General features: G+C 57.8%; 1 protein-coding gene across 2 annotated transcripts in view; it reads left to right on the forward strand.

The window, feature by feature from the left end:
- ADGRA1 (adhesion G protein-coupled receptor A1) overlaps positions 1–14870 on the forward strand; it is a 40235-nt gene that overhangs the window by 23424 nt on the left and 1941 nt on the right. For both annotated transcript variants that reach the window (XM_011941972.1, XM_011941973.1), the window contains one exon: positions 14337–14435. In XM_011941972.1, coding sequence (XP_011797362.1) covers positions 14337–14435 — 99 coding nt within the window. The remainder of the gene's footprint in view (positions 1–14336; positions 14436–14870) is intronic.

Here is a 14870-nt window from a genome sequence, read left to right on the forward strand (position 1 = left end):
GTTATTTGAGGTCTGAGGCTGTGTCGGTTATTTGAGGTCCGAGGGCTGTGTCGGTTATTTGAGGTCCGAGGGCTGTGTCGGTTATTTGAGGTCTGAGGGCTGTGTCGGTTGTTTGAGGTCTGAGGCTGTGTCGGTTATTTGAGGTCCGAGGGCTGTGTTGGTTTGGAATTCCACTGGCACCAAGACACTTGGATTCTGTGTCACAGCCCGGCCTGCTGAGGACGCCTGCTCCCACCTTTACCCGCCTCGCAGCCTCCCCGGTGCTGGCCAGGCACAGAGGGACTCTCGTCCCCACCTCATGGATGAGTGCTTTCCTGAGGCTCCTTCAGCCAGGAGCCCCCTCTAGGCCACAGGGCAAACTCTGGAGACTGCCTTGGGCTCGGGACCTGACGGCGGCCACACACTGGGCCTGGCTTGGACCCCACAGGGCTGGGGCCCTCGGGCTCTGGGGCCCTGGGAATGGCCAGTGGGTAGCGTCCACTCCCTCCTGTTCCATCTGGAATGCGTGCTCGAGGCCAGTCCTCGGGACGAGCTGCCTAAGGGCCGGCAGAAGTCACAGGCCAGTGAGCAACCTGGCGCCTGCCACTTCTAAGAATGTGGGTTCACACGGAGAGGGCAAGGATGGGGGTGGGTGGGAGGGAGCCGAGGGAACTTTGTGCGGGGAAAGCCCTGGAAGGGAGCAGCTCTGAGGTCTCTGTGAAGCAGCCTTCCCTCCCTTTCGCATCTCCCTGTGAACCCTTGGACGTCAGGCCAGGAAGGGCTCGGGCCTTCCAGTTGACCCTCTAGCCTAGCCCTGAGCTTTACAGATGGGGGAACCGAGGCCCCAGAGGCACAGGGGCTCACCCAGAGCGCTGGCCAGGCCACCAGGACCTGGCATCTCACACTTTGGTGGTCTCCTGACTCTGTAGACACAGTGAGTACCTCCCCCTCCCGCCAGTCCTGTTGTCTGCTGACAGCAGCATTGGCTGAGGATGGGAGGAAGGGCCACATGGCACAACACCTTCTCCACCCCCGGGAGTAGCACCAAGCCCAGTGCCAGCACGCTTAGCTCCCCTGAGCAGGAGCAGAAGACACTGGAGCTTCGAGGGCAGAGCAGGACACACCGCCACTGATGCCTGGGTCCAGTGGCGGCCCCTCGAGGCCACACGTGGCCTGACATCCTGGAACACAGGCGCTCTTCACAGCACAAGTGATCCTGCAGACCCATCCATGGGTACCCACTGCAAGTGGACTGGAGCGACAGTGCTATGGCGTTCAAAGCATCTTGTCAGTCGTGAAGCATCCTTGGCTCGTGTCTGGAGCCGGGCATCGTGGTACCATCTGCAGGGCACAGCTGGTGCCCAGGACAGTGGCGCTGTCCTTCTCCACCTGACTGCTGTCTTGCCAACCTGCCTTCCTCCTGGTGCCCGCGGCGTCCTCCTCCATCCATTCTCCGCGGTGATCGAATGCAGAGGAGCCCAGGATGCACTTCTGAGGCTCGCCTTGACTTTCCGGAGATACTTAGACAAATGGACGTAAATAGCTCTTGGATCCTAGCAGGAATTCTCAGCCCGATTTCTCTGAATTCGGAAGTCACAGTTAACTCAGAATGCTAACCGGGCCAGGGATCACAATCTCACAGAAGGGTCCCGTGTCCCAGGGAGGTGAGGGTGCCAGGGCTGTCTCCTGAGGTATCTGCTACCCGTCCCTGCACTGCCCGCTCCCAGAGGCCGCATCTGCACATGCGGTTTCCTTGGCTCCTTCTGCTCCTGGGCAGCACCAGCCTCGGGTACACACCTGGAATCTACCATCTTTCCTGTGATAAATGACCTCGGCGCATCGAAGGCCCCCTGGGGCCACAACCTCCATGAGTGCGACTGGCTGGTGGGGCAGCGCTGCTGTCCTGGGGACATGCTTCCCGTGGAGAGGCGTCTAGGAGCCTGGGGAGCTTCGTCGAGGGGATTTTGGAAGGGTTCAGTGGTCAAACTTCAACATGCACCTGGGCCTCACCCATCGCCTGAATGGGGCTGTCCCGAGTCCACCCCCAGCCCCTGTGCCCTCCTCACCCCTCGGTCTTCCCCTGGGCAGGGCTGGCACAGGCTGGGGTCCTCCACATCATCTCCAGCAGGGCAATGGCACACAGGCTCTGCCCAGTGGTCAGCAGCAGGCACGGACAGGCACAGGGAGGAGGCAACCCCAGAGTAAAGGGAAACCGACAAGGCCTCTGCGCCCGCGAAAGCCGGGCCCTGGATCTGGCCAAAGAACGGTCCTCATGAGGCCACAGCTGGACTCAGCCTCGACGCCTGACCCCAAATGACACGGTGGATCGGGGGTGCCCTGAGAAGGGCGGCCCCCAGGCCTGGCCCATGCTTGGCAGAAGGGTGTGCAGCGCTGGTCAGCCGCCTCCTTGAAGACGGGGGAAATGAGTAATCGCAGGTGGCTCCCCGGGAAGGGGCCCAGGACCCCGCGGGCACTGTGGGGACTCAGCACAGCCAAGGACCGGCTCACGGCGCTGTCACCCCTCCCGGGCCCCTCGAACCACCCACTGCTGGGACCCTGGACACAGGGGCTGCAAGTCTCCAACCCTCACTGTCCTCAAGACGGCCATGTCCCCTCATCCTCTGAGCTGCCAGGGCCACACATCAGACCCAGCCCCGAGACACCACTGCCAGGTCCTGGTGTACTACAGCCCCCAACCCCTCCCTGCCTTCCAGAGACCCTGCCCCAGGGGAGAGCTGGCGCTCTGCTCCAGCATCCACCCAGCAAGACCCTCTCCCTACCTTATCCCTCTCCCTCACCCCTCCCCCTTTCCCTCCCTCTTTTCCCTCCCCATTCCCCTCTCCCTCCCTCGACTCCTCCCCTCCCCTCCTCACCTTCCATGGGCTCCAGGTCAAGCCCAGGGCTAGAGGCGTGCCTGGCCCACCCACGCCGCTCTGCAGGGGCACTCCTGGTGGAGCCCAGGCCCCTGGCCACCCTACCCTGGGCCACTACCCAGCGCAAGGTCATGCTGGACGAGTGTGGATTGGGTGAAAGACACAGTAATGAAATGTGGTGAAAATGCTCCTGGAAGCCCAGGAGCTGAGGGGATCCAACCGCCCTCCCCGCGGGGCCTGTGCCTTCGCCTTGCACAGTCCCTCTGCCTTTGGGGGATCCCAAAGCTCTCGGCTCCTACACGGTCCAGGCTTTGTCAGTGTCCCCCGCCCCCCTGCTGCCACACACGGTCCCTTCAGGGCCACCACGGCCGCTCCAGCTCCCTCAGTCCCTGTCTGGTGGGCGTCCCCTGGCCCTGCCCAAACCCTCCTCCCACCCAGACCGCACCCAAGGCCGCCCCCCAGCCGCCCCGCAGCACACCCAACCCCCCACAGGTGTCCTCTCCCTCCGGTGTGGCAGCCCTCAGCCCCCACAGGCGTCTCTCCCTCCAGTGTGGCAGCCCTCAGCCCTCTCACGAAGAGCCTCAGACGCCCAACCAGAAACATGGGGCAGCCTAAGGAGGGCCCCTCCTCTGTGGTGGGGACGCCGCCGATGGAGCCCCAGGCTTCCTTCCTGCTGGCCACGCCTCTTTCTTTCCCGCATCCTCTCCTGCCCATCAGACCCCACCCTCTGGTCAGTTCCGAGTCAGGCCAGGGGTGGGCAGGCCCCTCGAGCAGAGGCTCCTCTGGGAACCCAAGGCGAATGAGGAACGCCAGGATAGTGTCAGCAGACAGAGGCAGGTCTGACCCCTGGTTCGGGACAGAGGACGGGGAGGGTAGAGGGTGGTGGGGACGCTTTTCACCATCACTGTCCCCATCCAGTCACTGGAGCAGCTTGTGGAAGGCGGCCTCAGTCGGTCATGCTCTCTGTGGTGGGGTCCAGGGCTCAGTGCCAGGTGCTCTCATGGAGACACAGAAGGGGGAAGGGGAAGGTATGAGCCAGCCAGACGCCCATGTCAGAGCGCCCCAAGTGAGGGGTCAGTGCCCAGCAGGAGCTGAGAGTCACATCCTGTCTGGTCCAGAGTGAGGACTGCTGGCCGCCCTCCTGCGAGTGGACAGACACACACAGTCCAAGGCACAGAGGCAGCACCCAGAGTCCGCCCCTGCCCACTGCCTGGGTCCGAGACCCGAGAACTGTGCGCACAGAGCAGGCATCTGCCCAGAGCCTGGCCTGAGTGAGTGCCCAGGGTGCCCAGCAAACACCACGGAGCAGCCAACTGACGGTGCATCCAGCCTGGAGCCCCACAGAGGCCAAGTGCTCAGTGTGGCCACACCAGACCTGCCCCCTGGGAGGTCCTGTGCACTGTGAATGCAGCCAGGGCAGAGCCCGGGAGATTGCCTGGGCTGGGAGGCCCCAGGATCAGGCCCTCACTAGCCCAGGCACCTGCTCAGGGCTGGTGCTCCCTGGTCTTACCCCTGGAGCTCAGGCCGTGGACAGTCGAGAGGAGACTGGCAGGGGTCAGCTCAGCATCTGGAATGGGCCTGGAGAAGGGGATCGACTGTGTCCCTGACCTCAGCCGCGTCCCATGTATTTCTGGGTTCTGCACACGTGGCCTCAGTGGTTGAAATAACGGGCAGCCAGCAGTGACTTAGAGACACGAGACTGGCTGCAAGGCCACTTGCAATCTGGTGACTTCATTCTGGGACCCTGGGAGGAGTCCCTGCCAGGCCCAGCTCCTCTGTCACCCCAGTTGCCAGCTCCAACCAGTGGCCAGGCAGCAATCATCCCCACCCGTCCCTTTGCCCACATGCTGGTTGTCCTCCTGTCCTGTCCGGGACAGCAGGAAGGGCTGTGACCAGCTGACTGGTAAAGCTGTGTTTGACGGTGGAGCCTGGGAGGGAATGAGCCAGCTGATCAGGCCAGCCAGGTGAGCCCTGTGGGGAGCTGGACGTGTCCCCAGGCTGACGCCACTGCCCCCAGTCAGCACTGGCACAAGCTTCCAGATGATTCTCTGGTCTCACCGTCTCCAGGAACTGCAGCCCCACCAGCCTCTCCCTGTCTCATTTCCCAAACTTCCTTTTCATTAGAGAGCAAAACCCCTTGAGGACCAGCAGCTGTATGGTCCACGGAGGCCTCAGGTAACAGTGCCCATAGGATTTTTAAGTTAAGGTATGTACATTGTTTCTTTAGACATAATGCTATCGCACTTAGTCAACTACAGTACAGTGTAAATACAACTTTTATGTGCTGTAGTAGTCCACTGTCACACTGCTATAAAGAAGTACCCAAGAGTGGGTAATTTATAAAGGAAAGGTTTAATTAACTCACAGTTCCACATGGCTGGGAGGCCTCAGGAAACTTACAGTCATGGCGGAAGGGGAAGGAGAAGCAGCACCTTCTTCACAAGGAGACAGGAGAGAGAAGGGAAGAGCAAAGGGGGAAGAGACTCCTATAAAACCTTCAGTCTCGTGAGAACTCAATATCATGAGAACAACGTGAGGGAAGCTGCCTCCTGGTCCAACCACCTCCCACCAGGACCTGCCCTCAACACATGGGGATTACGGGATCACAGTCTGAGATGAAATTTGTGTGAGGACACACAGAGCCAAACCATATCCTGTGCACTGGGAAACCAAAACCTGTGTGTGACTCACTTTATTGCAGTGTTTGGAACTGAACCTGTACCATCTCTTCAGTGTGCACACACATCACACACACATGCACTCACACGCCACACACATGCATTGCATACATGTGCACGTACACTCATGCAGTTACATCACATGCACTCACACACCACACACACATACACACACTTGCACTGCACACGTGCACACTCAGGCACTTACACGCACTCACACTCACACCACACACATACACACACACTGAACACGTGCATACTCAGGCACTTACACGCACTCACATTCACCACACACATACACACACTTGCACTGCACACATGCACACTCAGACACTTACACGCACTCACACACCACACACACACACACTGAACACGTGCATACTGAGGCACTTATACGCACTCACATTCACCACACACATACACTTGCACTGCACACATGCACACTCAGACACTTACACGCTCTCACACACCACACACACACACACTGAACACGTGCATACTGAGGCACTTATACGCACTCACATTCACCACACACATACACTTGCACTGCACACATGCACACTCTGGCACTTACATGCACTCACACTCACCACACACATACACACACTTGCATTGCACATGTGCACACTCAGGCACTTGCACGCACTCACATCACACACATACACTCTTGCACTGCACACGTGCACATTCAGACACATGCACTCACACTCACCACACACATACACTCTTGCATTGCACACGTGCACACATACTCATGCACTCACACACTCACATCACACTTGCATGCACACCCATGAAACACCACACATGGAGCGCAGCTCAAGTCACAGCACCGGTGAAACTTCAGCTACAGCATAAACTGAGGCGGGTGTGGCAGAGGAGGCCATGACCATGACCTGAGGCCTTCGCAGACCATACAGCCACTGGTTCTTTATTGCTAAAAAAAATGCTAATGACTTCAGCAAGTCATAATCTTCCTGCGGGCAGAGAGTCCCGCCTCGATGTGGACCGCTGGGGCTGACCAGGGTGGTAGTGGCTGAAGGCTGGAGTGGCTGTGGCAATTTCTTAAAATAAGACAACAATGACATTTGCCACATTGATTTTTCCTTTCACAAAAGAGTTCTCTGTAGCACGCAGTGCTGTTTGATGCATTTTACCCACAGTAGAACTCCTTTCAAAACTGGAGTCATCCTCTCAAACTCTGCCACGGCTTTGTCAACTCAGTGTGTGAAATATTCTCAATCCTTTGTTGTCATTTCGGTAGTGTCCACGGCATCTTCACCAGGAGCAGACTGATCCCAAGAAACCTCTTTCTTTGCTCATTCATAAGACGCGGCTCCTCTTTGGTTACGTTTTACCATGAGACTGTAGCAATGCAGTGCCATCTTCAGGCTGCTTTTCTAATTCTTGGGTGGCCAGGAGCAGTGTCAACTAGCAGCAATATTTTGAAAAGAATCTTTTTGAGCAATAGGTCTCAACAGTGGGCTTTAAATATTCAGCAAACCATGCTGTCAACAGATGTGCTCACACCAGGCTTTGTCGTCCTCTCACAGAGCACAGGCAGAGTAGATTGAGCATCATTCTTAAAGGCCCTGGGATTTTCAGAATGGTGAATGAGGATCAGCTTCAACTCAAAGTCCCCGGCCGCATTAGCCCCTAGCAAGAGAGTCCACCTGTGCTTGGAAGCTTGGAAGCCAGGCATTGACTTCTCTCTAGCTGTGAAAGTCCTAGAAGGCATCTTCTTCCAGTAGAAGGCTGTTTCATCTGCATTGCAGATCTCTTGTTTAGGCTAAGCGCTGTGGCTCATGCCTGTAATCCCAGCACTTTGGGAGGCCGAGGCAGGCAGATCACCTGAGGTCAGGAGTTTGAGACGAGCCTGGCCAAGACAGCAAAGCCCAGTCTGAACAAAAAAAAAAACAAAAAATTAGCCGGGCGTGGTGGCGGGCACCTGTAATCTCAGCTACCGGGGAGGCTGAGGCAAGAGAATCACTTGAACCTGGGAGGTGGAGCTTGCAGTGAGCCGAGATCACGCCACTGCACTCAAGCCCGGGTGACAGAGCGAGACTCCGCCTCAAAAAAAGAAAAATCACTCTTGTTTAGTGCAACCTCCCTCATCCCTATCCTGGCCAGATCTTCTGGAGAACTTGCTACAGCTTCTCCATCAACACTTACTGTTTCACCCTGCACTTTTATGTTATGAAGATGGTTTCTGTCCTTAAACTTCATGAACCAACCTCTGCTAACTTGGAGCGTTTTACCTGCTGCACCTCTCTCGGCCATCATAGGATTAAAGAGAGTTAGGGTCTTGCTCTAGATCAGGCTTTGGCTTGAGGGAATGTTGTGTCTGGTTTGATCTTCCATCCAGACCATTAAAACTTGCTCCACATCAGCCATGAGGTTGTTTCACTTTCTTATCATTCATGTGTTTGCTGGAGGCAATTTTCTTCAATAATTTTCCTTTGCATTCACTACGTGGCTGTTTGTCACAAGAGGCCGAGCTTTTGGCCTATCTCTGTTTCGACATGCCTTCTTCACTAAGCGTAATGATTTCTAGCTTTATAAATAAAGCAAGAGACGTCCAACTGTTCCTTTCATTTGAACACTTAGAGGCCATTGTAGGGTTATTAATTGGCCTAATTTCAATATTTTTGCGACTCAGGGAATAGGAGGGAGATGGGGAACAGCCAACCCATGGAGCAACCAGATCACACAGGACATTTACCCACTAAGTTCACCATCTTCTACAGGCGTGGTTTGTGGTGCCCCAAGACAGCTACCATGGAAACCTCAAAGATGACTGATCACAGCTCACCATGACAGGCATAGTAATAGTGGTAAAACGTGAAATATTTAGAGAATTACTAAAATATGACACCGAGACATCAAATGAACACATGCTGTTGGAAAAATGGCGCTGATGGACTTGCTCAACGCTGGATTCCCACAGCCTTCACCTGTGAAAAACGCAGGAACTGCAAAGCCCAGGTGCACCTGTGCGTGTGTGAGTGCCTGTGCGTGTGGAGGGCCTATGTGTGTGTGAGTGCCTGTGCATGTGGAGGGCTTGTGCGTGTGGAGGTTCTGTGCGTGTGTGAGTGCCTGTGCGTGTGGAGGGCCTGTGCGTGAGTGCCTGTGCGTGTGTGAGTGCCTGTGCGTGTGGAGGGCCTGTGCGTGTGTGAGTGCCTGTGCGTGTGGAGGGCCTGTGCATGTGGAGTGTGCCAGTGTGTGTGCATGGTGTGTGCCAGTGTGTGTGAGTGTGCATGTGTGAATGTGTGTGCATGTGTGCGTGGTGTGTGCCAGTGTGCATGTGTGTACGTGTGTGCCTGTGCATATGGTGTGTGCCAATGTGCACGTGTGTGTGCCTGTGCATGAGTGTGTGTGTGAGTGTGCATGTGTGCCATTGTGCCGATGTGTGTATGTGTGTGCCTGTGCATGTGGTGTGTGCCAGTGTGCATGAGTGTGTGTGCATGTGTGTGCCTGTGCATGTGGTGTATGCCATTGTGCGTGTGTGCCTGTGCGTGTGTGTGCCATTGTGTGTGAATGTGTGTGCCTGTGCATGTGATGTGTGCGTGTGTGCCAGTGTGCATGTGAGTGTGCATTTGTGAGTATGTGTGCTTGTGTGTGTGATGTGTGCCAGTGTGCGTGTGAGTGTGCATGTGTGCCAGTGTGCATGTGGTATGTGTGTTCCAGTGGGGGGGGGCATGTATGCGTGGAAGTGTCATGCAAGCGAATGTGTGTGCACATGTGAGCATGCATGTGGTGTGAGGAGAGGTGCAGCATGGAGGCAGAGGCAGTGCCGCCCACCTGAGCCCAGAGATGCAGTGTTGGTCTCAGAGGGGCTGTCCTGGGTGGCACCTGGGTCTGGGACCTTTTCGCTCGGGCTTTGATGGTGCCACTGTACCTGGGGAGAGGTGTGAAGCGTCAGCCGTGGCGGGACCACACCCGTGGTCTGAATCCTTGCCCCGTTTCCCCGTGTCCCAGCGTGCGCTGATTCCGACCATCAGCTCCAATCAGCAGCGGGCGAGTGTGCCAGGAGGGATCACAGAGCCGGCAGCACCCAGGCGGGGCACGTGCTTCTATGGATGGTTTAAGGCACCCATCCTCATGCCACATCCGCACCATGGCTCCTCCCCGAGCCTCCTCCCCAAGGCCCCTCCCCGAGGCTCCCCAGTCACCCAGTGTGAGCAGCATGTCCGTCCTGTAGCTGCGAGTAGCTGGGATTCACCGCACAGCTGGGGCCGCACCGCAAGCACAGTGGATAAAGCAGCTCAGGGGGATCATCCGACAGTCGAGAGCCATAAGTCCAAAATGGGCCCCGCCGGACCAACATCGGGGTGTGGACAGGGCTGCCTCCATGCCCCCGGCACCTTCTGGGGCTGCATCGGCCGCCATCACTCCTGGGCTTGGGGCCTTCTCCACTCTGAAAGTCAGCAGCCCTGCATCTTCTCTCCACTGGGATCTCTGCCCTCCCTCTTAAGAGGACCCCAGTGGTGATGTCAGTCCAGCCAAACAACCCAGGACAGTCTCCGCCCTTCACCATCACTCACTTAACCGCATCTGCAAAGTCCCTCTTGACGTGTGAGGTGAAACCTTCACTAGTTTCAGGGAAGAGAACATGGATGTCTGGGGGCGTTATTCAGCCGACGTAGGTCGGAGCTCCTGTTCTCCTGTGTGACACTCATCTACCTGCCCGGGCACTGATGGTCACTTCTCCCTCACTTGGCCCTGGGTCACGTGGCGGTGCACTCAGGGCTGGTCCCGGGCTCTGCAGCCTCTCTGGCCAGGCCACCCTCCCCAGTTCTGCACCCTCCCCAGTTCTGTACCCTCCCCAGCTCTGCACCCTCTCCAGCTCTGCATCCTCCCCGGCCAGGTCACCCTCTCGGGCTCTGCACCCTCCCCAGTTCTGCACCCTCCCCAGCTCTGCACCCTCCCCAGCCAGGCACCCTCCCCGGCCTCTGAGCAATGTGCTCTGCCGTGAGTCGGCTCCCGCCTTTGCTCCTCTGGACACCTCTGGGTCGGGTTCACAGCTCCCAAGGGGAAGCCGTTAGGATTTCATCGAGATTCAGATCCGCCCTCCCTTTCTAGAAACCTTCATCTAACGCAGCCGTTGGCCTGAGTCCCGAAAATCACGTAACCCGGAGATGTGCCAGTGAGTGGCCTGGCATGGCGAGCCACTGTCCCGACGCTGGGCACCTGGGCACAGAGGGGTGGCTGGACATTCCTCGATGCCCAGAGTCCAGCTGGGGTTTAGATGGGATTCTAGGTAACAGAATACGACGCTTGAGTGACAGACGCGTCAGTGCCCAGAGGAGGAGGACAAGCTGGACCCCCACCTGACTGGGGCTCGGAGCCATAGGAGCGGGTGCTCCCAGCTGCCAGATGGGCAGGAACAACTCCCCGGACACAGGTGGGCTGAGGCTGTTGTGAGCGGCCCACGCCGGGCGGTGGTTGGTGGATGCTGGACCCAGCAGAGCCCCCGGCCCCGCCCCAGCCCCGCGCCTGCAAGTCCAGGGCAGTCACTGCCCAGCGGCGGCGCGAGAAAAGCGGCGGCCTCCAGCGCCCTCTGCCGGCCGACCTGCACTGCGCGCCGGGACGGAGCCCGGAGCCGGTGGTCCTGGCAGGCAGGGCCGGGCAGGCAGCTTGGAGACGGCCGGCCGGGCACAGACAGACCCTCCCACAGGCTGCAGCGGCGTCTCCTCTGAGCAGCTGCCAGCAGCTTCTCCACGCTCGCTGCATGACACTGGGGTCCTCAGGAAAAGACCTGCAGCCACAGGAAGGCAGGGGAGCTCACCGTACTGCATCGTCTGGCGAGACCCAGGCAGGGCCTCTGGGACACCTCAGCCGCTCCATCATCCAGCCTTGGACGCGCAGAGGCCACTGCTGCAGGCCTTCTTGCGGGCTCCTTGTGGGTAACCGGGGCCACGGGCCACAGAGGAGTGTAGTGGGCTGGCCTTGCTGCACAAAGCACGCCCTGAGCCGTCCCTGTCACAGCTGTGCCTGCTGAGGATGCCAAAGGGGACTTCAAGGCCAGAACCTGTAGCTCCGTCTCCTGCAGAGGGTGAGGCCTGGCTGGGAGACAATGGCCTTCAGTGTGTCCAGAGCAGGGTCTAGGGGATCCCTGTGCCTGGCAGCAGCAGGACCCTGGGGGGCTTTCTGTGCCACCGTTGACCGTGGGAGCAGAGCAGAGGTGCCCGTGCTGACATCACAGGTCAGCCGGGTGTGGACAGCTGAGCCCAGGCCCTGCTAGAACAAGCTCTGGATGAGACTGTCCCGGCCGGGTCCCCATGGCCTCTGTAAGAAGTTGGGTCTGCTTTCCCACTCCGTGTCCTGTTTTGCCACCTGTGGGCTTCACAGCCAACTCTTTGCCAAAGTCATGGGTGGCTCACTCCCCCCGTCTTCACCTTCAGAGAAACATTGGTCTTTATTTCTCCCCGGCCCCCTCCCCGCTCAGCAGAGACAAACCGCCAGACTGGCTGGGTGACAGCGTCGGGCAGGCTTCTCCTGCTTCCCATCCAGTGGGGTGTTTGGATGCCTTCTCAGAAAATCAATGGACTGTCTCTGGTCTGTCCTGCACCACAGCTGTGTGCCGTGGGTCCATCCCGGACACTTCTGCATCCCATGGGCCCCTCTATCTCACGGTCTTATCATCTACTTTGCCTGGCATCGGTGTAACCGCTGTAGCTCTCTTAATCTCACAGTTGGCATTGTATGGCTCTTTCCATCCAGTTACTTTCAACCTACTTGTGTCTTATATTCAGTGTTTCTATTCTAGTCACCATGTTCCAGGGACTTACTATCTATTCTGATAATCTCTGCCTTTGAATTGGAGCTTTTAGCTTGTTAAAATTAATTGGAATTTTGATTTGGTTGGATTTAGTCTACATTTTACTCTTTGTTTTCTGTTTTTACCACTTTAAGTGATTGTTTTGCTCTTTGGAATTCTTCCATTTCTCCTTTACTTCCTTCTTTTGGATTATTTTAACATTTTTAAAAATTTTGTTTTAATATATCTATTAGTTTTTTTGTTTGTTTGTTTGTTTGAGACGGAGTCTCGCTCTGTCGCCCAGGCTGGAGTGCAGAGGTGCGATCTCGGCTCACTGCAACCTCTGTCCCCCGGGTTCACGCCATTCTCCTGCCTCAGCCTCCCAAGTAGCTGGGAGTACAGTCACCCGCCACCACGCCCAGCTAATTTTTTGCATTTTTAGTAGAGACGAGGTTTCACCGTGTTCGCCAGGATGGTCTCCATCTCCTGACCTCGTGATCCGCCCACCTTGGCCTCCCAAAGTGCTGGGATTACAGGTGTGAGCCACCGCGTCCAGCCTAGTTTTTACCTGGTTTCCTATGGTTGCTCTAAGGGATTAAAATCCACAACCTTTCCACATCCTATGTAGAGTAAAATTGTTCTCTTCATATAACACATTTATAGAAAACTTGAAACTGTATAGGACCGTTTCCTGCCTCCCGCCTTTCCTCCTACAGATGCTGGGCATAGCACCATCCCCACGTACCCCACACAAGGCGGTGCTCGAGTTCTTTCTTGAAACAGTCATTGAAAGAGGGAGGAAATTAAGAAGGGGAAGACAAAGCTTTTCTATTTATCCCTCAGTGTTTCTGGTGTCCTCCTTCCTTCCAGACAGCCCAAGTTCCCCCAAGCAGCCCAGGGGCTCCCTGCTATTCTGATGAAGTCCACAGCATGGACCCCCAGCCCACGGCCCACCGTGCAGGTCTGGTTAGGGTTTTCCACAGGTGCGGTGCCTGCGGAAGGATCCGCTACCCCTCCACTCTGAATAATTTCAGCTAACATTTCCTGAAATACAAGTCCATACATGGCAAGTGCTCTTGGTTTTATTTTTATCAGAAAGTGTCTTTATTTCATCTTTATTTATGAAGGATATCTTCTTGGGATATAGAGTCTGGGAAGCACAGGTTTCCTAGGGGGTCCCCGAGAACTACCAGACCCAGGGCCACCCTTCCCACCCCTCCACCTTGGAGCCCACTGAACGCGTGGGGCAGGGGTCCGTGGCCGACCTGGGTGTTCCCAGCAGCCGGGGAGACAGCACCCATGGGGGATGGTCTCTGAACCGGCCCCTAGGTCACCCATGCTCCATAGGGCCGGCAGCCAGGGGGTCTTATGCTCAGGCCAGGGGCTGGAGGCCGTGAGAAAAATGCACCCGGTCCAGGACACACAGCATCATGCATGGACCCCCGGGTGCCCTCGGCACGATTGCCAGGCCCTGCGGAGGAGAAGGTCAGCCCCTGCCCTGGGCTTGCGCCGTGCCTGTCAGGATGAGACTGCCCCTCCAAGGCAGGGTTCCTGGGTCTGACAGGGAGAGACTTCCGCCCTCCGAACTTCTTCCCCTGCGGCTAAGCGGGGCTTTAAAACTGTTTAAAACGGAGCACCACTGGTCACTGGCCAGGCGCACTACCCGTGGGGAGGGGCCATGACCTGGAGACTCAGTGGGACACTCAGCTCCCTGTGTGACCCCACGCCGCCCCGGGGAGCGGTCCCGCCTGCAGCCAGGGGCTCTCTGCAGCTACAGAGAAGTCCGCAGCTAACAGAGCTCTCCCGGGGCCCACCTGTTCCGGGACCTGGCCAGGGCCCTCTCCAGGCGCAGAGGCCCGCGGGAGGCCAGGCGAGGCCGGCGCAGGCTGCTTGGTGGGCGGTCGGGGGTCGGGGGTCTTGGTCCCCTCCTGCTCCGCCCACGCCCGCCCCGCTCTCCCTTGCCCCGCGGAGTGGGGGAGAGACAGCGCTGTCCCCGGAGGATGCTGGCAGCGTCTGCAAGGAGGTTAGCGCCTTCCTCTCCGGCAGGTTTTACCTCGTCAGTGGAGGGGTCCCCTTTATCATCTGTGGGGTCACGGCTGCCACGAACATCAGGAATTACGGGACAGAGGACGAGGATGCGGCGTAGTGAGTACCGGACGCCCAGAGCTGGGACCTGGGAGCAGCGGGTGGGCTCTGCCCGAGGTCCCTCGGGGGCACCTGCAGTGGGGGAGACCAGGACGAAGCAGCAAGGCCTGGGCCTAGACCTGGGGCTCACCCAGAGCTGCGCCCCTCCCAGCTCGCGCCCCTGAGGAGTGCACAGTGCCCCCTCCTCTCCCAGGGACTCCAACCTAATCTTTGCCTCTGGACGAGTCAGGCCTGGTTAGCCTTCTATGGGAGGGGTCTGGGGACAAATAGCGATTTGGCAGCGGCACGGAGCTCAGCTGAGAAGGGAACTCCCATAGAGTAGAACGAACCCAGCCGTCCCGCCATCGGTGCCCAGAGCCAGCCTGGAACCCCTGATTCAGGCCCTCAGTTCCTTCTGCGGACCCAGGATGGCCCGCCCGCCTGCCCTTCGCCTGG

Source organism: Colobus angolensis, unplaced genomic scaffold, assembly GCF_000951035.1.
Source record: "Colobus angolensis palliatus isolate OR3802 unplaced genomic scaffold, Cang.pa_1.0 Scaffold204, whole genome shotgun sequence".
In the NCBI taxonomy this organism is placed as follows: Eukaryota; Metazoa; Chordata; class Mammalia; order Primates; family Cercopithecidae; genus Colobus; species Colobus angolensis.